General features: G+C 44.5%; 2 protein-coding genes across 2 annotated transcripts in view; both read right to left on the bottom strand.

The window, feature by feature from the left end:
- Positions 1-29: 29 nt before the first annotated feature.
- Positions 30-24,248, bottom strand: part of kif16ba (kinesin family member 16Ba) — a 291,583-nt gene continuing 267,364 nt past the window's right edge. Inside the window, exon 23 of the mRNA XM_050043682.1 lies at positions 30-938. Coding sequence (XP_049899639.1) covers positions 873-938 — 66 coding nt within the window. The 3' untranslated portion in view covers positions 30-872. The remainder of the gene's footprint in view (positions 939-24,248) is intronic.
- On the bottom strand, positions 1,128-3,677 carry irf2bp2b (interferon regulatory factor 2 binding protein 2b). The gene is made up of 2 exons (XM_050043776.1): positions 2,691-3,677; positions 1,128-2,349 (listed from the first exon to the last, which is right to left on the bottom strand). Exons 1-2 carry the CDS (start codon positions 3,457-3,459, stop codon positions 1,589-1,591), a joined length of 1,530 nt encoding a protein of 509 aa, XP_049899733.1. The 5' UTR covers positions 3,460-3,677; the 3' UTR covers positions 1,128-1,588.

Here is a 24,248-nt window from a genome sequence, read left to right as displayed (position 1 = left end):
GGGGGGGGGGGGGGGACAGAAGGGGGGGGGGGGGGAATGGGGGGGACGGTGACTCAGGAATTCCACCGAGAAGCACGTGACCCCTGAGCAAGGCATTTATATCCTCCCTCTACTCTGAGGCTGGGGCCCCTCTGTCCTCCTTCTTCTTCTTCTTGGTGTTATTTTTCCTCCTGAGGTCAAAACCAGCCGAATGTGACGGCGAGAGAAAATCCACAAGTGGCCGAATCACAGAGTATTAAATAACATGAGCCAAATATGTGCCGTTTTGATGAGAGCGAGAAATATGACAAAATAAACAAGATTTAAGCCTCATCCAAATCCTCTCTGACAGCAGCCATTTTGTCACATGAAGCAGGAAGCCTGTTTGGAGTCGTCCCCCCGGGGGCCAAAACAGAGCCCAGAGGCACCTCTGTCATCCCGACAGCGTGACAGAGCGAGTTATGTGGAAAAACTGGTGCCGAGCTCCCGTCCTAACAGTCCCGGCGGCAGCGCTGCCACCGCCGCACATGACCTCACTTCTCCTGTATGCTTTCACTGGAATCAGGGCGTGGGATCAGTCAACAACAGCCCTGATCTGCTGCCAGGATTTGTTCTTAAAAATAAAAGAAGAGGCAGGTTGGTGCTGTGCCATGAGGGAGCGTGAGTCAGCAACAAAATCTACATCCAAACATGTCAACAGTGAAGACACACATTGTCACACGGGGCATGTGAAGCATTGGGAGTCATCCTGACACCATCAACAAGCGCCTTGCTGGCAACACTTGGAGCCACGCGCGTTTCCACTGCTGACTATTTTTAGGCTCTCGTTATCTCCAAACACTCGCAGGACACGAGGCTGAGCAGTGAGCGACCTCGGCCCGCCTACGTGTGATTTACTGTACAAAACGTTTATGCAACACACTTCTACCCAGGCCTTCACCCCCCTCTTCCTCCTCCTCCTCCACCCCATCCCTCTATCTCTCCTGCCTCTCTCCTCGGCTTTTCTTCCACCCACTCTTCCCTGGAAGCCGGTTTGTTCCTGTTGGAAGGTATTGCATCATGGCTGAATCACAATCAGGCCATGACTCTCCAACCAACTCCTGGCTCGCTGATTATGGAAAATAAGCAAACCACAGAGACACTAGAGGTATTATTACAAGGTCTGAAACTGTATTTGGCAAGGTTTTTTTTCTTAAACAAGTGCATACATGTACAGCTAGAAGCATTTTTTTCTTTTTTTATTCTTATATTTTTGCCAAGTGCTCAGATTAGTCACATTCTATGTTTGACAGGACTGTCTCCAGACCTAAAGTACACCAACAGATTGAAAAGAAACAAGTGTGATGGGGCCTGTTATGAGGAGTACATACCTTTATCTTCAAAAATATAGAAACACAATGTATTGAAAAACAAAAATCAAAAATTTTTACAGCCATGTTTACGAAGTATACACTTCCCTTGTGTCCAATATGTACATGTCCGTCAGTCTGTCTGTCTGTCTGGGGTTTGCTGGGTGATTTATAGTTGTGTGTTACTTTATGTCCTGCTGCTGTTGCCGTAGTCGGATTACAAAAGGAAAAGAGTTCAAGAAAAACAGCTGGTGAACATTTTAAGGGTCCCTCTCTTTTTTTACCTTTATGTCCCCAGCCAAGATGGTGGCTATTTCCCCTTGCATGAAAGCCCAGGGCACATTGGAGCCGACCAGCGGGCACCGCTCACCGCTGGGGCAGTACACCTCGCCAGTGGCGCCCTGCTGCTTGATGCTCTCTCGGGAGCAGGGGAAGCAGAACTTGTGTGAGGGCACAGACGGGCACTGGACGAAGTGAGTGTCCTCCAGCCGCTCGTGGCACAGAGTGCAGCACAGCGGCACGCTGCCAGGCGGCACAGAAGAGTCTGGGATGCTCTGCAGTGGCGGTGCGTGGGGGTCCATGCCCCCGGGCACGTGTGGAGCAGAGGGGTTGGAGCTTGCAGACCCTTCCCTCTGCGCCAGCCTCCTCTGAGAGGCTGAGGACGGTGACAGGGGGCTGCCACTGTTCCGCCGTGCGCCTGCTGTGGTGGAGTGTACCTGGTTGCCGTCCTTTGGTGAGCCTGTGTTGCCTGCGTTATCTGTGGCGAGGATGAGGGCCGCCATGGGGGACTGGCCGTTCTGCGCTGTGGCAGCCTCGGGGGGTGTGGTGCGGGAGTGAGGGGAGATGGTGGAAGGGGGAGCGGCTGAGAAGCCTGGAAGGGCGGCTGGGGGCATCTTCAGGACCTCAGAGGGCGAGGGGAGCCACGGCTGGCCCTCACCACCGTTCATCTTGGGGGCGCTGCCCTCACCGTCTGGCTCTGGGGAGGCCTTCCTCTTCATGCTGCGTGGGTGCTTCCCCCTGTCTGTGGCAGAGGAAGAGGAAGAGGAAGGGTTAACACAACCACACTACACACAAACACTCCAGCACGCTACTCTGTGAATAATGAAACACAGGAAATTTCTCAACACCCACTGAATAAAGCTTTGTTTATTACGCTGCCAAAGCTCCGCGTGCACAGAGGTGAACGGGTCCGTTTCAGCAGCGTGGCGTTAACGTTACCAAGCATGTCGGTTTGAACGCACGTCAGCACCGAGCGAGAAATATGCTGACACATAATTTCAGTGCTGTTCAGTTCCTGTTTTCAGGGTCCCTGCCCATTCAAAATGTCCCAGTGCTGAAGATTAAAAACAGAAACAGTCCTACCTGTTTTTGAGGAAGTGGCACTCGGCTCATATCCCATCACCCGCTGCATGGCGGCGTGGTCCTTCTTAAACCTGCTGTCGAAAGTGTGCAGCGCCATCAGGTCCCTGACTGTTTTGCCTTTGCCTATCCACTCCTTGTGGCTGTCCGACATGTCCGACAGGCTGTCCGGCCTGTGTTTGTCTTTCAGCTCCTCCGGACGCTTGCCGTGCTCCCCGGGGCCAGGCGCGGCCAGAACCCCGGGCAGACCCATCTGAGTCGGGCGGCCGTTGAGCGGATGTATGGTCGGTATGCCGCCGTTCACCAAAGGCACCAGGTTGGGAGGAACCGTGCTAGTCCTGCGGGGGTTTGGGCTTTGGCGGTTCAGCTCCGGAGGCTCGTCGGGTTTTGGAAATCCGTTCGGCAGGGAGAGGCCGTTTGCCTGCCGCCCCGCCTGGTACTCCGGTCCCAGCCGGGGCGGCCGGTCAGACAGCGGGTAGCGGTCCAAAGGCTGCGGCGGACGGGAGCCCTGGTCTCCAGCCGAGTGGTTCATCTCCTTCCCGGCGTGCTGGGGCTTCCCCGGCCCCGGAGAGCGGCCGTCCTGGAAGCCGTGTGCTCTCTTCAGCTGCCGCGCAGTCTCGATAACAAACTCAATCCGGTCTGCCCCCTCGTAGTTGACACATCCACGGCAAACGGGCTCGGTAAAATCCCAGATCATCGCCCACGGCATGCGGGGCAAGTCGCACAAATAGCAGGACTGCCTTCTGGAGGCAGCGACCGCCGCGGAGGACATGTTGTAACCCCAAAGCGAAGGCAAAACTCTCTCCAAAATGTCCGTCGGTTTGTTTACGTCGGCGGAAGGAAGAAAGAACCAACAGTGAGAATAAAAACGTTGTATTTTCCCTTCAGAAAACAGCAGCGTCACACCGACCGGAGTTCATCGTAGTTGTGTCCTTTGCCTCGGCGCGCCTCCGTCTGAAGCTCGCGCTTACAATTCAGCTCGAGCTCTCAATGTAGGCTCGTGACGTCAGCAGCGACACTCGGCTCGTGCTCCGGGGTTCTATTTACTGGATTCTTCGACGGCCCCTCGGGCGCATGCGCACCGTTTCTCTATCTTTATCCGGAGAGTTTACAGCCGAAGATCGTCTGAGTCTGAGAGGAGGCATCACTCTGTGTCGGTTTACTGCGACCACAACAACACAGCGCGTGCTGACTGCTTCAGATCTGTTACTCAAATAAAAGTAGTAATACCACAGTGCAAAAATACTTTGGTCTGGCATTCAAAACTTTACTTAATTAAGAGTACAAAATGTATCACAAGTAAAAAGTATTCAGGCATTTCAGAATAATATATTATTGGATTATAAATTAAAATAATAACTTTATTTATATAGCACCTCCAAAAATGAAGTGCTTTGACAAACAAAGTAAAGCAGAGGCAAGATACCTCAGAGGCAATATCAACAGAAGCCAATGACAATAACAATAATAATAATAATAATAATAATAATAATGCTGAACTAAGGCCAGACAAAAATGAAGGCAGAACCAAACAGATGAGAGGCAAAAACAGTTTAGAAGGAGGACAGATGATGAACAAAAAATATATTATAATTATTAATACATTAATGCACTTTTTAATGTTGCAGCTGGTAATGATGGAGCAAATAATTACTTTATTTTATACTGTTGGGTTTTATCTACAATATTACATCCATTTGTATTAATAATATGAATCTGTAAAGTAACTAAAGCTGTCAGATAAAAGTAGAGGAGTAAAAAGTACAGTATTTACCTGTGAGATGTACTGCAGTAGAATGGGTCTGTGAAGTAACAGACAACAGAAATACCCAAGTAAAGTACAAGTACCTCAAATTGAACTTAGGTACACCACTTAATCTACTTAGTTACTTTGCACCAAAGTAAAACGTGCGCACAAATAAAGTAAATAAAAAGCCATGTAGTTATGCTATTTGTAAATTTGCAATCATGGCAAAAATAATATTCTGGTAAATGGATCAATAAAAAGAAGTAGAAGGAACAAAATCGTATCGGCCCACAGAACTTTTAAAATTAAATGTTAAAAATGAGAAGACGAAACAGCTGCTAACTTTAACATAAAGGCCAGATAATGAGAAGTTAAAACATTAAAATAATCCTTCCAAATGTAGTTTTCATTGACAGTATTACAGAGTTTGTTTTTGCTAACCTTGTATGCTAACGTAATTTAGCAAACTAGCGTCAGTGTTAACAGACTAGTGGTTACTACGTGCAGCAGTTTCAGCTGACTTCAGACGGTGAAAGCTGACAGGTTTTATGTTACGCTGTGTAATATGAGTCAAATACTAAACACCCAAATCCCAATTTACCAGACATTGCTGCTTTGTCAGTGACATTCACGTCTACGTATGATGTGCTAGCTACACTGCATTTGTTGTAGATGTTTCAGGACCGTGTTACATGGATTTTGTCTTTTTTAAATAACCTTCCATTTCCTCATATTTACGTTTATTTCCTTGTGCAACAAAAGCACGTGGTTAGGTTTAGAAAAAAACACCATGGTTTGGCTCAACATTCATACGGTAAGCAAACAGCAGGCTCCTGGGTGAAAGTCCAGGGTTTGTTGGACCCATCCATCAGCCCTCCTGCCCGCCATATTGGGACTTTACAACTCCTAATATTACATCATTACCGGTTGTGTTTCAAACTGACACCATCCAGCAGTGTATCATACCGCCGCAATAGGAGCCGCCATTAACTGCCGCCATTAACTGCCGCCACCCGTCTGCGTATCATACTGCCAAACAGGGTGAAATGTTGCGCCAGTTAAAAGAGAACAGCTCCGTCAAACTTTAATAGTTCTCAGTCATTTGTAAGTTACAGGTCGGGGTCTAGATATGACGCCGTCTGGGTCCGGACCTGCACTGTGGTCCGGCTATTAATGATCCATCTAAAATATAATAATAATTTGTAATGGAGTCGGGACAGTGAGTTTAAATGTTGGCATCAGAAATAAACCTTGACTCTGAAAATAAATGTGAAAAAGGAAACATTGGTATTGAAACACCTGAAAAAGTTGTATTGGTTTCACCTAAATGAAACAGGCTTTACTGCCAAACTGTAACACCAGATTGGATCCCTGGAATTAGAGGCAGAGTGAGAGCTCTTACTGCTGTCTCCTCCTCTCTGCCCACAGGGAACCAAAGAGGTTTTATAAATACCAAAACCCTGAGCAGGGAGTTCAGCTGACAGCCTGCAAACACACACACACACACACACACACACGCACACACACACACACACACACACACACGCACACACGCACCTTTAACAGTGCTGTAACCACAGACTAATTCTATATATTTTTCCTCACTGTTTTTTCTCCCCTCACTGTTGCTCACTCTCCATTAAGAGCACACACCAAAAATGAAAATAATACATTTGACGCAGTTTGTGAAAATGTTATTTTGGGGTGTAAGACAACAATAACTCTGCAGACTGAAAGCAACAAGTGTGTCGGAGCTGTTTAGTCTGCAGGATCAGTCCGGCTGCTGCACGGCTGCCTTCAATCCCTCTGTTGCATTCCAGTCTCAGTTCCCGGCAGCTTTGACGTCACAGCCCCAACAGCCAATCACAGAATTCAGCCGTTGTTACCAAGCAGACTGTAAATCCCCCTCTCCATTCAGACTGCTGCAGAGCTGAGCCGACTGTGCGCTGAAGGCAAACTGGGACCTGCACACTGAACATACAGTAGAACCAGATCCACCTCTCTCTGCTCACATCCTGCCGACAGGACACACTTCAGTGACTTTACATGAGTTTATCCTGCTGTAAATATCTGAGGAAACAAACAGCTATAGTGTGTACGGGGTCTCAAAAGTGCCAAAAGACACAATTACCTCTGAAATCACTTTCATTTTTCATAATCTTACCGCAGCCGACTGTTCTCTAACGCCCAGAATGAAACAAGTTCATCTCAGTTGGAAACAGTTAGAAATAATCTAACCGCTCTGCCAGATTTTGATGTTATTTTCAGAGGACAAGACTTTAATAAATTAATAATAATCAAAAAATAACCTTATTAACTTGTTTTTATATTTTGTAATGCCTCCACACCAGTGGTAGCCATGGCCAGAGACATTATGTTTTCAGGTTGTCTGTCTCGTGAACACAATATTGAAAACGCCTTGAGGGAATTTCCTCAAATTTGGCACAAACGTCTACTTGGACTTAACAATGAAAAGGTCACTGTGACCTTGTGTCTGATTCATTCTTATGAATGGGATATCTTAAGAAAGCTTGAGGGAATTTCCTCAAATTTGGCACAAACTTCCACTTCGTCTCAGCTAAGAGCTGGCTAGATTTTGGTGGTCAACGATCAAGGTCATTATGACCTTGTATCCATCTCACTCTCGGGAATGTGATATCTCAAGAAGGCCTAAGAGACTCAATAATAAATTGATTTGATTTTGGTGGTCAAAAGTAAAGGTCACTGTGACCTTGTGCTAGCGAGATTAAGTCCATCTCATTCTCATGAATGTGATATCTCAAAAAGGACCTGAGGGAATTTCCTCAAATCTGGCACAAATGTCCACTTAATCTCAAAGATGATCTGATAAGGTTTTGGTGGTCAAAGGTCAGGGTCACTGTGACCTTACGTCCATCCCATTCTTGTGAACGTGATATCTCAAAAACACCTTGAGAGAATTTCCTCAAATTTGGAACAATCTTCGACTTGGATTCAACAAAGAACTGATTAGATTTTGGTAGTCAAGGGTCAAGTTCACTGTGACCTTACATTGTCTCATTTTAATGTGGATGATATCTCAAAGATGCCTTGAGGGAATTTCTTCAAATTGACACAAATATCCACTTAATTTGGTGGTCAAATTTCAAGGTCAGTGTGACCTCAAAAATAGGTTTTTGGCCATAACTCAGGAATTCATCACTAATTGTGACAAAACTTCACACAAATGTCTGACAGGATAAAATAATGTAGTGATGACATTTTATATCCAAAAGGTCAAAGGTCAGCTTGACTGTGACATCATCATGTTTTAACTTCATATCTCAGGAACAGAAGGGGAGACATTTGGTCAGATACTGAATTGGTGACTCTAATCTTGAAACTGTGCTGATTGTATAGATCTTCTGTGTGTGAAGCATCCATGTTTTTGGATTTGTACGTTCTTTGTAGCAACATTCATATCTGAAGCGTTGTTAACGGTCATGGTTTGACTTGACTTTGACTACATATGAGTCTGGACAAACATGGATGTAAACTGTAACTGTAACTTGACTGGGTGGTGGAGGCATACAACTATGAGGCGGTAATTCTTGTTCTTTGTTTTGCTTTGCTTTTTAGTTTTTTGCATTGTGCAGCAGTACTGCTAATGTTTTAATCATGTCACAGTATTGTTAAGTGGTGTGGACACAGGAGACAGCAGACCACAGGAGTTCAAAAGGTCACTCTTATTCCAGGGAAACAGCAACTAAACATCACGCGACCAACTCAAGGCTCCAACAAAGACTGAACTGAACACCAGGACTTAAATACAAACTATTATGATGAGGTGATGAAGTGCAGGTGGAGAAAAAGGGCGGAGGAGCTCAGGTGAGGGGAATAAGGTGATGAGGCAGAAGAACAGGCAGGGAGCTGATTGGCTGGGAAAAACTCAGGAGCAGGGAAGGACCAATGAGGCTGGCGCAGGGCAGGGGGGTAGATGGGTAAATGAGGGGAAGGCGCTGATTGGGGGAGTAAGAACAGGTGAGTGAAACTAATCAGGACGGGGAAACACACAAAGACGGGTGAAACTAATCAGGACGGGGAAACACACAAAGACGGGAAATAAAACCAGACATGACACATGAGGAGTGAATCTACGACATGAAACAGGAAACAGCTTAAAAACAAGGAAGAACACAAACAGAAAACCCAACAGACAAAATCCTAGCAATAAGAAGACAAATAAAAAAAACCTGCATCATGACACGTATATTGTCCTTGCAGGCTACTGTACAGTATATTGTGACATTAACTCACAGTCTGTCCACTTGTTTAGTCCATTGACCTTTAAAACAAACAGCTGGTTACAGTCTGGTTTTTGTGCTTGAGCAGCAAAATAAATCTTTGTATGAGCTGTATATTTAGAGATGAAAACTAAAAACTAAGAAGTTTTCTCTCTTTTGAGTGTAAATCATTTTAAGGCCTGGTAAAAGACAGTCCCTGCAGTAAAGAGGCTTTGGTATAAAAGTCAAAGGATGCCGAGACGATGGATTCAGGGAACAAAGCAGCCGACTGATGTGTGATAGTGTTGGTGTCTGGCCAGCAGTGAGTCAGCATCATCATCTCTTACTCACTGCCTGTATCACTGCTCTCACCTCGACGAGGCCGAGGCCCGTCTCCGCTCGTCTGCACTCGTCTCCACTCGTCTCTCTACTGTCAGGCTTCACGGCATCGTGTCACGGCCTGCCTCACTCGCTCAGTCAGCTGATGGAAAGATGAACAGAAAGGGAGAGGAAGCGGGAGGGAAGAGGCAGGCAGTGGCAAACAATGCGTCCTGTTTTTCCAGCGACGCTGCAGGCAAATGTGCAGGCGTTCACACATGGGCTGCGTTTTAGGCAAATCTACAGCAGGAGAGGGAGAAGAGAGGAAGAGAAATACAGCAGAGTTACATAAAGTCTTCTCCTCAATCACAGACACTGTAACACAGCAGAGCTCAGTGTATTTTACATGGCAGTTACGCAGAGTTACATCAGAGTCTTGTGCTGAGGACTCTCTGAGCTCTTTTGTCTACAGCCCAAAGCTATGAACCATCACATCCAAATATTGACTTTAAAGGATTTTCTTCCAAAGTAAAGACCTCGTGCCAAATAAGAATTAAGCAAAGTTTAAATCTTTGACACATTCATATCTGCATCTTAACCTGCAGCTCTTCATTTCCCCAACAAACACCCAATGAAATAGTAATTTAACAAAAAAAAGGTTTAGTGCAAATGTGCAAATGTTAAAATGCTAACACGCTACAGTAACATACTAACCGTTATACCAGCCTAACATTGTAATGTTAGCATTGACGTCACAGAGCTGCTAGCATGGCTGCTGGAATGCATCATGTGTAAATGTATCTGTTAAATGTCCAGTGTGTACGATTTAGTTGCATCTAGTGGTGAGGTTGCAGATTGCAACCAACTGAAACTTCTCCCAGCATGTAGGACAGGTGTCGGAAACCTTCACCATCAAAACAGCCATTTAAAACAGAAACAGAAAAAGAAAATCTGTCTGCAGCTGCAAAACGTATTGGAGCCTCATAATAAAGGTAACTCAGCCTTTTAAGTCAAGCACCTGGTCGCCTTTCAACATTACTAATAGTTCATTCATTTTTTGTTTTAGCACAAGGTGGCTACTGTGCAGTGAGCTATTTATGGTTATACTGCTATATATTTGTGTGTCATTTTTTATTCTGTACAGCACTTTGGTCAACTGTGGTTGTTTTTAAATGTGCTATAAATAAACTTGATTTGATTTGATTTTGATTTGAATATTTGGCACTTAAACTTTGTAGCGTTGCTGAGGAAAGCAAACAAATTTGTCTACGCACTATTAAATTCTCTATTTTCCCCTGAGACTTTTCCCTTTTTGGATTTGGAAACCACAGCTAGCCTCGCCAGGGAGACTCAAGACTACTGTTGCCATTGCTAGATGTTTTCAGAGGAAAAGGCGCCCGGTCACAGACGTATGATGCACATTTTAGTCGTCTAAATGTTAAAACATTTTTTTCGGTGAAAAGGCTTTAGGCTCACAACATTGAATAAATATTAGAATGAAAAAAAATAAAATAACGGTTATTCATTTCCATTGACACTGGCCAAAAGCGATGGTTTGTCCATTCTGGGCTGCTGTAGAAACAACATGGTGGACTCCGTGGAAGAGAGCACACCTAGCATCCAGGAAGCAAATTTGTGTTTCCTAGGATGGTGAAGGCATGACCTGCCCAACTCTCCCTCTGACTGGCTAGCACTCACTGCCTTCGTTGGTTAGATTGTTAAGGTTTAGGCAGGAGGAGTGAATTTGGTTATGCCAGGGTAAGCCAATCAGAGGCAGAGTAAGGAATAGTAGGGCGGGTCATGTCATTGTTACCCCAGGAAATGCAGGAAAGCAGCTTAGCCTCGTGGCCAATTCTTCTCAGTGGCCAGTGGAGGTATTTCAGCGAAAAAGTCTTCTGCAGCATAAATTGCATTTTTCCCCAAAGACCACCATCATAAAAGAGACGTCTGTTAAACTGTGGACAGCTCCAACTGCAAACAAGGTCAATTATGACTTTCTAGTACGAGTTTTTGATCCATGGAGATTTTATATTTGTAAAACTTTCGCTGAGCCAAGAAAAGCAATTAAAAACCTGTGACGTCACCACATAATTAAATAAAGTCTATGAGTGAGTGGGAACTCACGGGCGGGGCCAGCGGGAGAAATACCATCCATTGGACTGAATGGATGTGGTCTTGGGGTTCGGTATACTGTACATCTATGGGACCAGCTCTGTCTAAATGTCTCATTCTAAAGTAACTGCAAAAATGGCATTCACAGATCAGCAGCAGAGCTGTACCATGTCGCATTCTTCATGTAGTGGTCACAGTTGGAACTACAGGTCATGTGACACCCTGGAGATAACGTTTCTATCACACTGGTTGGAAACCGAAAGGCATATTTATACTTGTTAGTCAGCAGAGCCTTTGTTGTAGCCGACGCTGTTGTGAGCATCTATACTTGTGTAGTGGTGTGTCTGTGTCACTCTGCAGTTACACCTCCTAAACACTAGTCAGCGGTAGAGGTTTCTGTGAAGTGCTGTAAAGTTTAGTTGATTCAAAACACACATTAAACACACATTAAACACACATTAAACACATTAAACACACATTAAACATGGCTTAATAGAGACAGTGTCAAACACAAATCAGCTTCACTATAACTCGCAGCATTCACAGACAAACACTTGTCTTTATCTGGACACATTTTCCCCACAAATACAACATGCTAACGTTATTAGCACAAGCCTATGGCATTTTACATTGTATAAATTAGCCTAGCCGCTAGCAGAGATTTCCTCTGCTCATATGAAGCCAGGATAAATCACACACAAGACTTAAAATGCTATTTTAGTGGAGGTTTTACTGTCTTCACAATTTATTGTTTCTTATCTGTGAAATTAAAGTAAATCAAAGCTTTGTTTCCACTGAGGGAAATGGTTTCAGCTTACAGAGACAGACAGGAGGTCTGCGTCGCTGCGACATGTGGTTACATTTCTGGGGAGGTGCAGGTTTGGGCGTAGGTACGGCGTCCATTTGATGCAAAAGTATAAATCCTGCCTAAAACCAAATTTCCCCAACTGTTAAATAAATTCAAGTTTAAATTAGAATAATTTTGCACTATAAATCCAATTTCAAAGCCACAAACAGATGAATGAAAATATTACTTTGGTAATATAACTTTATTTATTTTGCCATAATTTCTTTTGTCAACTTTTCAATACATTTATGCTGCATAGAGCATTTTAGTGTGATACTACAGATCACTGAGTTTATCACGGCTGCTGGTCGTCTCTGAAGCCTTCCTCCTAATGACCCTTTACAACCTGCAGATTTAACCCCCTGTAAATCCCCTCAGTCAGCTGACTGATCCTCCTGTCGCTGCCTCCCACAGCGAGGAGGGGAGGGGGGAAATCCTTCATGTGATTTCACTTCCCAAATGGAAACACAAACATGAACTGACAGCGAGGACGACGTTTCCCACATCATTCACTCAGCACAAACACTATACATACAAAACACAGACGGGAGGTGTTAGTTTAACTTTTGGAGCTCAGGATCTCTGCGTTACATCACAACTTCACTGACTGATCAACAGACACAGGAAACATGGAACGATCTGAAACACTGCTGCACAGACACAGTACATGTATTAATATATTTATATTTGAAATTTATTTATTTGGATAAACCCCTTGAGATGCATCATCTTGTTTTCGAGGGGGTCCAGACATATAACAAACATGGACTCAACAATACACAAAAACAGACACCAATAGACAAAATCAAACAATACAGCAATATACAGCAAAGAGAAAAACAACAACAAACAAACAAAAAAACAAACAAAAAAAAAAAAAACAGAAGACAAACCACAGTTAACATCATGACAACATTAGGACAATACAACCATAAGAAGGCCACAATGGCCAACACTGAAACAACAGCAAATAATGTATATGATTAATTCACCAAATCAAAGAGGTCACACAGTTTCAATGAAAACAAGAACAGGCCACCTTAAAGTGAGAAGACAAATGACTCTTGAAAATAACAAACGATGAAATAGATCTGATGTTAGCTGGTAAATTATTCCAATCTGTTAGTGCTTTAAACATAAATGATCTTCTGCCGAATGATTTACTGACTCTAGGAACAGAAAAATAGAGATGGGTAGAATGTCTGATATGATAATTTGATGTATACGGTATAAGAAACTGCTGTAAATAAGGTGGATAATTAAAATAAATACATTTATATATAAGATGCAACCAGTGCACATGTCTTCTCACATTCAATGATGGCCAGTCATGTATTATATACCACACACACCTCAGCTGAAATGCTGCACTAAAACATAACTACAAATGACAAACCAGAGTAACAGGTAATATTACAATGCTTTTTCCTTTGGTAAGAAATGTTTCTATAAAAATGATTTACACGTACTAAACACAGAACAAAGACTTGAAATCATGACAGAAAAATCAAAATAAAGAAAGCCGAACTGGACGGAGGACACAGCGCTGAATTTACAAGAAAATGCATAACTTTGTAAAAAAAAATCTATATATACAAACAGCACATGAGAGATTGCAACCAGCTGAAACTTCTTCTGGTTAAAATTCCCTCAGTGTTCATTGTTCAGGAGCTGAATTATCCACAGAGGTCTCTTCCTCACCAAAACAAACGGACCAGGTGATTTAAACTGGTAAAACACAGAATGAGGCAGTGTCCCGTTATGAATCAGTGTTTCTCTGAAGCTGTTTGGCATCTCAGAGACAGGCAGCTCACCCAGCTCCTGCTATTGTGTGTGCTAAAGTGTTTTTCTAGTGTTGCTTGTTACAGGAGGGCTGCGAGTGACCCTTATCTAAAGCGCTTGGTTTGTCCATTCTGGGCTACTGTAGAAAGATGACGGTGCAGCATGGTGATCTCCAGAAACCAGGACTTGCTCCCTATAAAGAAATACTCAACGGCTCATTCTAAAGTGATGAAAACATAACGATTCTCATGTTCAGGTTATTACACACTAAAGAAAACATACATATCCATACTGCTGATGTATCCCCCTTAATCCCACACACTGGACCTTTAAAAGCGGTGTGACCTCCTACTTATAACACAACATCCCTGTGACTGTATCAGACAGTAAAGCGGTCGCAGAATGTGAGACGCTACGAGCTAATGAAGCTCCATCAGCCGAGTGTGTTTCGCCTGATGAGCAGGGTCTTTAAATAGCTTCCCCGTGGGCCTCTCAGATGGGAGATTTGCAGACTTGGCCTCGTGTCTCCAGGGGTCGACCCAGGCAGTTTATTCAGCTTAGCAGTTTCACATGGGGGAGGAAGTCTCCGCGATGGGAAATCAGCCCAGGAAAAGGCAGAGCTGGGAGGTGACGCTGAGGTCAAACTGGAGCTTCAGGAATGATTAACCATTTACAGTCACAGAGCTCCCTGGGACCGAAAATATCCTTCAATTCCTTCATCAGCAACTTCACCAAGAGGACTTCTGGTGACTCGACACCCCATCTGGCTGTCATTCTGGAGGTCCTCAGCTCTGTAAACATCTGATTGAGTTTCTGAGTTATGCAGATACACTTAAGGATCCCATTAAATGGTGTCAAGACTTCCTCAAACCCCAAACCAGCAGAAACAAGTTCAAGCTTTAAGCTGATGAATTCGTTAGCAAACAGTTGCTTATTTCCACACCCAGCAGTTACAGAGCGTCACAATGATTCATTCATCTCTGTGTTTGTGTCCATCTGATGAATGTCAGTCCAACATTCTCTGTCTTTTAGCTCTGTTTTTGGTCTCCACCAACTCGTGCGGGAAATATCTGTGTCTTTAGCTGCTTAATGTTCCACTGTGTTCACAAGCTAGAGTCTAACTGTCTGTCTGCTGTTTGCTTCTGAGCAGGTAGTGCACAGTGGGTTTGCACAGCTTTTCTCTCTGAAAACTACAATATGAGAGCGTCAGAACAGTAAAGTGGATAAACAATGAGCTGAAACTTATAATAAAGCTCCATTAAGCAGAGCAGGATGATTTTAGAACTGTCATTTGATTGCGGTAAGTTCAAGTGCCCATTTACTGGATGTACTGTCTGCCAGGAATCTGGATAACCTTCAGGAATCTGCAGCCACAAAACTGAACCTTTGCCGTGTCCCACCCCACAAACGCAGATTGGCCAGTCATAGTGCTGGATCAGCCAGCTTCCACCTTTCAGCCAGTTTCAGATTGCCTTAAATTTCCAGGCTGGAGCTAAATGTTGTGCCTGGGGCACGTCGTGTATTAATGATACTCGTTACCTGGAGAGGTTGGAAAAAGATATATGTTTCTTCCCTGTTCCAAAACCAAAATCAAACCCTGAAATGTGCAGGGTTAGCTAGCTAGCTGCTGAAGATATAGCCCACTGAATGTATACACATGCTGCTTTTGCTTTGTAATGATTCTAACAGTGAAACAAAGACCGACCCTGCTGTACAGGAACCAGTGAAGGGAAGCAGGGAAACTTTGCTGATATCCAACCAGCTGTGTGTCATCACAGTGTGTGCAGAGGAACTGCGTTTGCCTTCCCCTGTAACTCCCCATCCATTCACCGGTGAAGGTCTGGGCACAGGCACTGGCACATGGGAGAAGCCAAACACCGCTCAGTGTGGTGTTTTGTCGTTCACAATGTAAAGACACACAGCTGTTCAAAAATCTGCAAAGTTTATTTTTATTGTCTTCTGATTCTGATGTGGTGGTTCACTTTCATACTGTGATCTGCAGTCTACAGTTCGGCTTTAACCTCTAACTCTATTTATCTTTTTAACCCATTTCACTGCTGGGTCAGCTTGTACATATTCTTCAAACGCATACTACAGACCAGTGGTTCCCAGCTGGTGGGTTGCAAGTCCATTCTGAATGGACCTCAAGTGACTTGCAAGAGACACACAATTTCCAGCACAGACTCACTATTTTGAAGTATTGTTTCCTGCTGTGGAGCAAGTGACTAACGGACAGCTACTGACCAGAAATAGCAAATTAGCTCGACAGCATGGCCAACACAAGTATGATGCTGATTGTATTTAACTGTGAGGACCTCAAACTAGTGGCTAAGAAGAAATCTGGACCTCATAGCTGGATCAGTTCAGAACCACTGCTTCAGACCCTGAAATAGCTTTTTTGTTTTCCAAATAATGTCATTCTGAACTTGTCAGATAGAGACCACTTTGTCAGTGATTTGATTGAACGCCAAAAGCCTCCTTTTGCAGTGGTATGATACAATTTAGTTTGAAAAAGACTGTATGCATCTAACAAGCAGAAACGTCCCTGAACGTCAGCAACAAACACAGAAGGGTACCTTCCGCGTCATATGTAGACGTGACAAAGCGTTAATGTTTGATGAGTTGGGATGAGAGCATGTTTGAATGTTATCGGTAAATGTTACATCCAATTTGTGAATTAGTTTCTGATGTGTCTTGTGAATGAAGTGAATGCTTTGTCCTGTTGGTGGCGATTCAGGAATGACCACCAAAATTATGAGGATTCATCCTCTGGGGATTATGAATCTTAACAGCAAATGTCACATTAGTCTGTCCAGAAATTGTTGAGATATTTAACTCAAGACCGCAGTGTTCAGTGTACGTCCTTTGTCCCGCTGCTGTCCACATATTTTTGTCCATATTTACCAGCTGCAGGTTGATGTGTGTTCATTAAAGAGGTAAAACTCCTTCAGATGCTGTGAGACGTGAAGAGAACAGTTTGGCAGCTCCCTCCGTCTGTACTGACAGACATCATTAATTGCCAAAAGCTTGTAAATACCATTTCAAACGGCTTTTCATTAAACATCGTGTTTAGAGTGGATCCCACCGGGACTGCGGAGGCTAATCTGTTTCTCTGTTTGAATTCCAGGCCAATTCTTAATTATCTGGACCGCTGACAGTTGCCTCCGATTGGGGCGAGATAAAACAGAAATGTGTTTTATTTTTTTGCCCTGAATGCGTCATCTGTTCCACATCATCAAAGCCTGTTCTCTGTGTGCAGCGATGCTTCATTTACCAAACGCTCTGTTTAAAAATTAAACCCGTTTTAACACATCAAAGATAATACTACAAAGCTATTTGCTCAATTATTAAGAGGCCCCCTGCCTTCACTGTGGGTCTGAGTGGAGCTTCCTGCACTGATGCCTCACTGACTGTTAACAGCAGAACAAACGTCCACTGACTCAGGAGGAGGTTTGACTGGCTGTAAACACAACATCCTTCATCTGTTTCAACTTGTTGAATATTGCATTAAACTCATCCTGTGAACTCGTGTGGATTCCTTCTGTGGAACTGTTGATGAAGCTGATGTTTTCTTTTGCAAAATAAGGAAGGCTTAATTAAATCTTTGACGTCTTAATGTTACCAAAGTTTCTCCCCAGCTGGCACCGGACGTCAATGTGACATCAGAAAGACATCGGACTCTAACGCTGAACAGACGTTGCATTTTAGTTGGAAATGAAAATCTGGTCAAGGTCAAAACCCGACGTTGGCTCGACATTGCATTGTGGTTGGAATTCAAAATCAGATCTCTGTCAGAACCCAACGTTGGGTTGACGTCAACCATTCGGTGTTGGATAGACGTTACACTGTGGTTGAAATTTAAAAGCAGATATCCATCAAAACTCAACACAGTGTTATTCAAGTAACGGCAGAACGAATCAGGAAAAGAATTCTCCGTCCACATGGGGATGTATTTAATGGCCACACAGACAACACTGCCTCTCTTGAAAGGTACAACCTCACCATCCTATTCATGGTCACCTTGTTTGTTGTTGTGTGAAACTTTTGACTCCGCCCTCAAGTATATTTATGCCAACATAAAGGACACATGGACGTATGAGAGCAGTGACATTAACAACGTTTGAAACGGATGCATCTATTTTTGTGCATAAAGGGAGAATAAATGAGCCCTAACAATAGATGAATCATCAGGGTGTTGATTTATTTATTGTTTCTTGAGTCTGTAAGGAGCTCTGTGGCTTCTGTCCCGCAGCTTTTTGACTTTTAGTCTAGTTTAACCTAAATAAACAATATAAATTTAGTGTATTTGTCCAGTCACTTGTGGTTTTCTTGAGGTATTTAGCAGGTGGAGGAGGCTGCTGCTCGGACAGAACTCGCCTGCAGAGCATGTTGCAGTCGTGTCACTGCAGGGACTTCTGGGTAAACCCCCCACCCAGCAGATGTGTTGTGTTTCCTCCTGTCTGTGGATGGTAAACAGAGGCTGGGCGATGCACTTTTATCTCCTCACTTATCAGCACATAACTTTATTGTCAGGATATTAGCAGTAATGAACTGCTTCCTGTTTACCGGGACGCTGCTGTTGCTTTCGTCTTCTCCCTCTCTTCCAGCTGCAGGAGTTTTGGCGCAGGACCAACAGCAGTCTGTTTACCATTTCAACAAACACATCTCCATCTCATTTACATGCTGGCAGCCTCTTCACAGAGTCAGCCGGGCCGCTCTGTGCAGTAAACGCTCCTGCCTGGAAACATCCCCATCTGATGGACGCATCTACCTCCCTACAAAGATACAGACTCAGGAAATGACTCACCGATCTATTGATAGACCTCCACACAAATTTAAATCAATAAGTGCTGGGAACAGAAGGTGATTGGACAAAGGAGGATAAAAGCTTCCAGCCTGGTTCCAGACCTCTGAATGCTTTCAGTGATTCAAAGAGGTCTGGTGTTGTGTTCATTGATGACTTTCGCTCAATCAGTGCTTTGCAGACAGGATTAGGATTAAGGACGTCATCTTCTGACATAGTATGCTAGCTACAGAGCTGCATCAGTGTGTAAAAGACTGTAGGTTGACTTAACTAACAATTTTATTTGAATAACAAAGTAGCTGCTATGTCAGACTGTGATGTCGGGCTAGTGTGGACTATTTTATGCCTCCACGATAGCCGTGGTCAGAGGCATTATGCTTTTGGGTCGTTCGTCCATCCTTCTGGGACTGACGTCCTTTTATACGGACATCCATCTCACATGACGTGACGTGACATCTTAAGAACGCCTCAAGGGAATTTCTTTAAATTTGGTACAAACGTCCACCTGGACTGAAGAATAAACTGATTAGAATCTGGTGGTCGAAGGTCAAAGGTCACTGTGACCTCACAAAGTGTTTTTGGCCATAACTGAAGAATTCAAACGCTAATTATGACAAAACTTGACACAAATGTCTCACAGGATAAAATAATGAAGGTCAAAAGGTCAAAGGTCAGCTTGACTGTGACATCATCATGTTTTAACGTCATATCTCAGGAACAGAAGGGGAGACATTTGGTCAGATACTGAATTGGTGACTCTAATCTTGAAACTGTGCTGATTGTATAGATCTTCTGTGTGTGAAGCATCCATGTTTTCACTGACATGGATGGAGACTGTCAGAGACACTGGACTGGTGGGCGGAGTCATACGACCACAGGATGGACTGGTGGGTGGAGTCATACAACCACAGGGTGGACTGGTGAGCGGAGTCATACAACCACAGGATGGACTGGTGAGCGGAGTCATACGACCACAGGGTGGACTGGTGGGCGGAGTCATACAACCACAGGATGGACTGGTGGGCGGAGTCATACGACCATGGGGCGGTAATTCCAGTCAATAAGAAAATTCAGCTTTTTGCTATGAAATTTGGTGCATACATTAATGATGGACGAATTGTAGTAACTGTGCTGATTATCTGACTTTTCATCTCGAGTCACAACATATCATACACCGGTCCACATGATGTCCTTGGGAAATGCACACACTTCAGTTCATAAATCCCACGAATAAGCGTCCCATGGATAACATTATGCCCTGAACATAGAATTATTCCCTCAACATAAAGTTACAGAGATTAGGTTTTGGAAAAGAAACATGGTGAGGATGTACCATAAAACGACTCAAAGTTAACACGGGCACGGCCCCTTAGGAATCATCCGCTGGAGATCCATGTGATAGTTGTTGAGATATATAAGTCTGTACAAAAGTGGTGAAGTGACTGACTGAGTGACCAACATTTCAGTCACTAAAGCATCGCTACTAGCTTGGTTTAAAACAAATAAAAATCACATACTTCTGTATTAAACACTTAATATTTTGAGTGCATTATGTGCATTCACACTGCATAGTACAGGAAAATGCAATGTACTACTGGCACACTCACAACGGTACAAAAGTTGAGCGTGGAGCAATGGACACTTCTCACCCTCAGGGCTCGCCATCTTTCTCAACTTCTCAACTTTTGACATGGCAGCCAGAGACAACAAGGAGCCTGTTAGTTCTACATGTGCACCAAAACTGTTGTCAAATCGAAGCTGTCAGTAATGTTTGTTGGGTCTGTAATGATTTGGTACCGCAAACATGTGAGTGCTAATGTTTGCTTGCTAGCTAACATTAGCATTTGCTAGCTAGCTAACTTGCTCATAGCTACGGCTGCACATTTTAATCACCACTGACATTGCGGTATAAGTTTGGTTTATGTGTGGGTGGAGATAGCGATCAAATGTTGGCGATAACGCTTCACCATGTGTTTGCAGTCGTTGCGTTGCGTTTAAAAAGAAGACGACAAAGAAGAAATAGAGGTGGCCAAAAATTAAATAGCCATCACAAAACGGAAGCAAAAGTGAAGTGCGCAATTTGAGAACACTACCCTGTTGAAATAAGTGCACCGTGCAAGGAATATAATAATAATAATAATAATAGATTTTATTTATAACGCACTTTACATTTGAATACAAATCTCAAAGTGCACAGTACAAAGGCAACAATATGTAGTGTACATAGTGTACACTGAAGTGTACTAATGGAAGTATGTGATCTCAGACACAGTTTGGGTCTGGTACAAGGTCACCCACAGTATCTACAGACAGCATCTGGTTTATGCAGCAGGTTTCCATTTTTTTATCCATCCATCCATTTTCATCTTCTTATCCGGGGCCGGGTCGCAGGGGCAGCAGGCTGAGCAAAGCACTCCAGACGTCCCTCTCCCCAGCAACGCTTCCCAGCTCCTCCTGGAGGACCCCGAGGCGTTCCCAGGCCAGATGAGATATGTAATCCCTCCAGTGTGTTCTGGGTCTGCCCCGGGGCCTCCTACCAGTGGGACGTGGCCGGAGCACCTCTAACAGGAGGCGCCCAGGAGGCGTAAGATAAATAAAAGCAGCCTGGTTTTTGTGGATGTTGAGCTTTTTATCAAAATCGTGTCACAGATCACATGTTTGCCTCGGGGGGGGGGGGGGGTTTACAATCTGAAACACATAAATCGAACCTCAAATTAGCTCCTGTTAGAAGGACTTTAATGCTGTGTAAAGTTTCAGCACCAGGCTCCTCCTCAGACGTCTATAACCTGTACATACACCACCCTCTATCGTTTGACCCTCGATGTCTTTGTCAACACTGCAGACTGCAGGAGGCGCCATTTTGGGCGTTCCTCCCCCCTGAAGCACCCCGAGATACAGCACCCGTGGCAACGTGTATAAAATGGATGGCCAAGTCAAATAAACCCGGGGAAAAACACTTCTGGACGCCTCGCATCTGGAGTCGGAGCGGTGGTGATGTCACTGAGGGCAAAGTGAGGGGACAGCAGAAAAACAACAAGGCTCTCTTTTTCCCTTCGCCTCTCCCCGTCTCCCCCCCCTCTGTCCTAATCCTCTTTGCAGGCCTGCGGGGAAAGGTCGGCCAGCTGCCAAGGCAAGGGCTGCTGGGAAAACATGGCGGCTGCCAAGCGGGAGCGGTGGCGGCGGCGGCGATGGCGTTGTGGCACACAGCTTTGTTCTGCCAGAGGCCTTGATCCAGACTCAGAGCTTTATGGTTGGACTGGACCGTCGCCAGGATGAGGCCCCGCCCACCTCGCCTCGCTCGCCGCTCTTTTGTTTACACACTTTCACTCTCTCACTCTGTCACACACAATTTTTTTGCTTTCTGTTTCTCTAACAAAGAAAAAAAAACCTCTCTTTCTCTCTCCCTGAGCTCCACAGCTCTTACTCGTTCAGCCCGGCTCAGTGCCAACGACTTCCTGCCAAACATCCGTCAGTTGCCATGGCATCAGAATGAGAGAGAAAGAGAGAGGGGAGCGGAGCATCAGAGCGAGCCAAGAATAATGACTCACTGCTGGAGCCAGATGTGCCACATCTGCAGCCATGATGGGGATTCTATGTGTGTGTGTGTGTGTGTGTGTGGGAGTCAAGGGGTTGCCAGGTTTGAAGGGGGGATGGGGAGGACAGGTCTTCGAGTCTAACCCGATTTCCAAATAAACCCTGCAGTTCGGAGGAGGGAGCAGCTCCGGCCTCAGGAGGGGAAATGATCGGAATTTCCCTGGAAGAAAGAAATGTTTTTTAAAAAAAGGGAAAGGAAGCTTAAAAAGCAGATGGGAGGAGATCCGTGCCTGGGAATCGGCCTTGTTACCGAGTTGACATGACGATGATGATGATGGCAGAGTGGAGCCGTCCAGCAGCTCGGAGCCTCGCCAGCTCCTCTCGTCAGGAAAACGTTTCCAGACCGCAGACAATTTAAGAGGCAGGAGACGAAGTCCAACAAAGACTGTACGGGTTGGGGTTTTTTTCAGTTCAAAAGAATATCATAATCTGTAAAAGCAGTCACTGAAGGAGTCTCGCTCCAAACTGGACGTCTTGACTTTTTCCTTCCCCGTTGCTCTTCATTCTTTCCGACAGCGTCTACAGGGACCGACTGCTAAACTCATCAGCAGGGGAGCGTTTAACTTTCATGGAGTCTTTAACAGCCTCGCTGGTTGAAGCAAACGTTCCTGTCACCTCACCCTCCTCCTCATCCTCCTCCTCCTCCTTCTTCCTCCTGAGTGCGGCGCCAGCCTTTCTCTATTCAGGTGCACAACGGCGCTTTGCCAAAAATAACATCAGCGCCACACGGCAAAGTTCAACAATGATGTAACCGAGGCCCTCGGAGCAAGAAGCTGCAAATAATGACGGTTTACGTAACGTCCCGACAAACCACAACCCAACCACAGGTTCAGGGTTCTTCCAGACTGCTGACATCAAACGCTGAGCTCGCCGCAAGTTCAAAGCTGCCGAGCGCCGGCTGAAAGGCGGATGGTAGAATATTAGAGGGAGTTTCTCCTCGATGGTTTAGAGACAGTAAACATCTTTCGAGGCAGCAGGAGAAGAGGGCGTTTGTTGCTTTTGAAGATTCATCTGAGCCAACAGGCTCACGGAGGCCTTCAGTGCAGCTGCAAAACATTGTATCTGACAAACTCATAGGTCAGATATCATCATGATCAGAGATGAGGGAGATTTCACAAGTGTCAGCCATAAAAAAAAGACAAAAGAGTGCAGTCCAGAAAGAAAAGAGGAGTCTTTAAGTAGTAAAAAGCTGTGACCTCATCAAACCAAACCTCGTGTTTTACTAAAATATCATTGCAGTGTTTTAGTCAGAGGCCTTTTTCACTGCTGCATGAACTGTTTAGCAGCAGAACACTTGTATTTAAAATCTTATTACACAACAAACCAAACAGTACAGAAAAAGATAAAGGATCAATCTAGCATCGAGCACAAACCCAGACATCTTCTGATCAGCCTGAACGGGGTTGCATTGTACGCTCTGCAAAACCTCATGTTATATTTGCACATTATTATTAGCAGATATGTTGAAACATTTTAATCACACTGGGGTTCATGTGTGGTTCAGTTAAGGCACAATCAATCATGTTTCGGCTACCTACTTTTAGGGAACAATCCCCACTGGAAAAAACAGTGACAGGTCGCACTATGAGTCGCAATGACACAACCAGTTTTGTTTTTGGTCTTAAGCTTAGCAGACGTCTCGCCATCCACCATCCCCTCCACCTCCTGATGACAAAGTCAGCTCGTACGTGCGTCACTTTAGAGATGTTAATATGATACATATGAAACATACAAATGTAACATAGCTGTGGTTTGCAGAAACGTACAATGCCAACATTTTCTTCTGGCGCCTGGGCTGTCTAATAATCTATAAAGGCAGATTTATACTTGTGTGTCAGCTCTATGCAGAGCCTGCGTCATTGTGAGCATTTATACTTGTGTGTCTGTGTCAAGACGCCAAAACACCAGTCGGCGCTACAGAAGTGCTGTAAAGTGAACACATATTAAACACACATTAAACACACATTAAACATGGCTTAACAGAGACAGTTTCAAACACAAATCAGCTTCACTATAACTCGCAGCATTCACAGACAAACACTTGTCTTTATCTGGACACATTTTCCCCACAAATACAACATGCTAACGTTATTAGCACAAGCCTATGGCATTTTAC

This window comes from Epinephelus moara, chromosome 5, assembly GCF_006386435.1.
Source record: "Epinephelus moara isolate mb chromosome 5, YSFRI_EMoa_1.0, whole genome shotgun sequence".
Taxonomy (NCBI): domain Eukaryota; kingdom Metazoa; phylum Chordata; class Actinopteri; order Perciformes; family Serranidae; genus Epinephelus; species Epinephelus moara.
The sequence above is the reverse complement of the archived record's forward strand: the minus strand, read 5'-3'. Positions and strand labels throughout refer to the sequence as shown.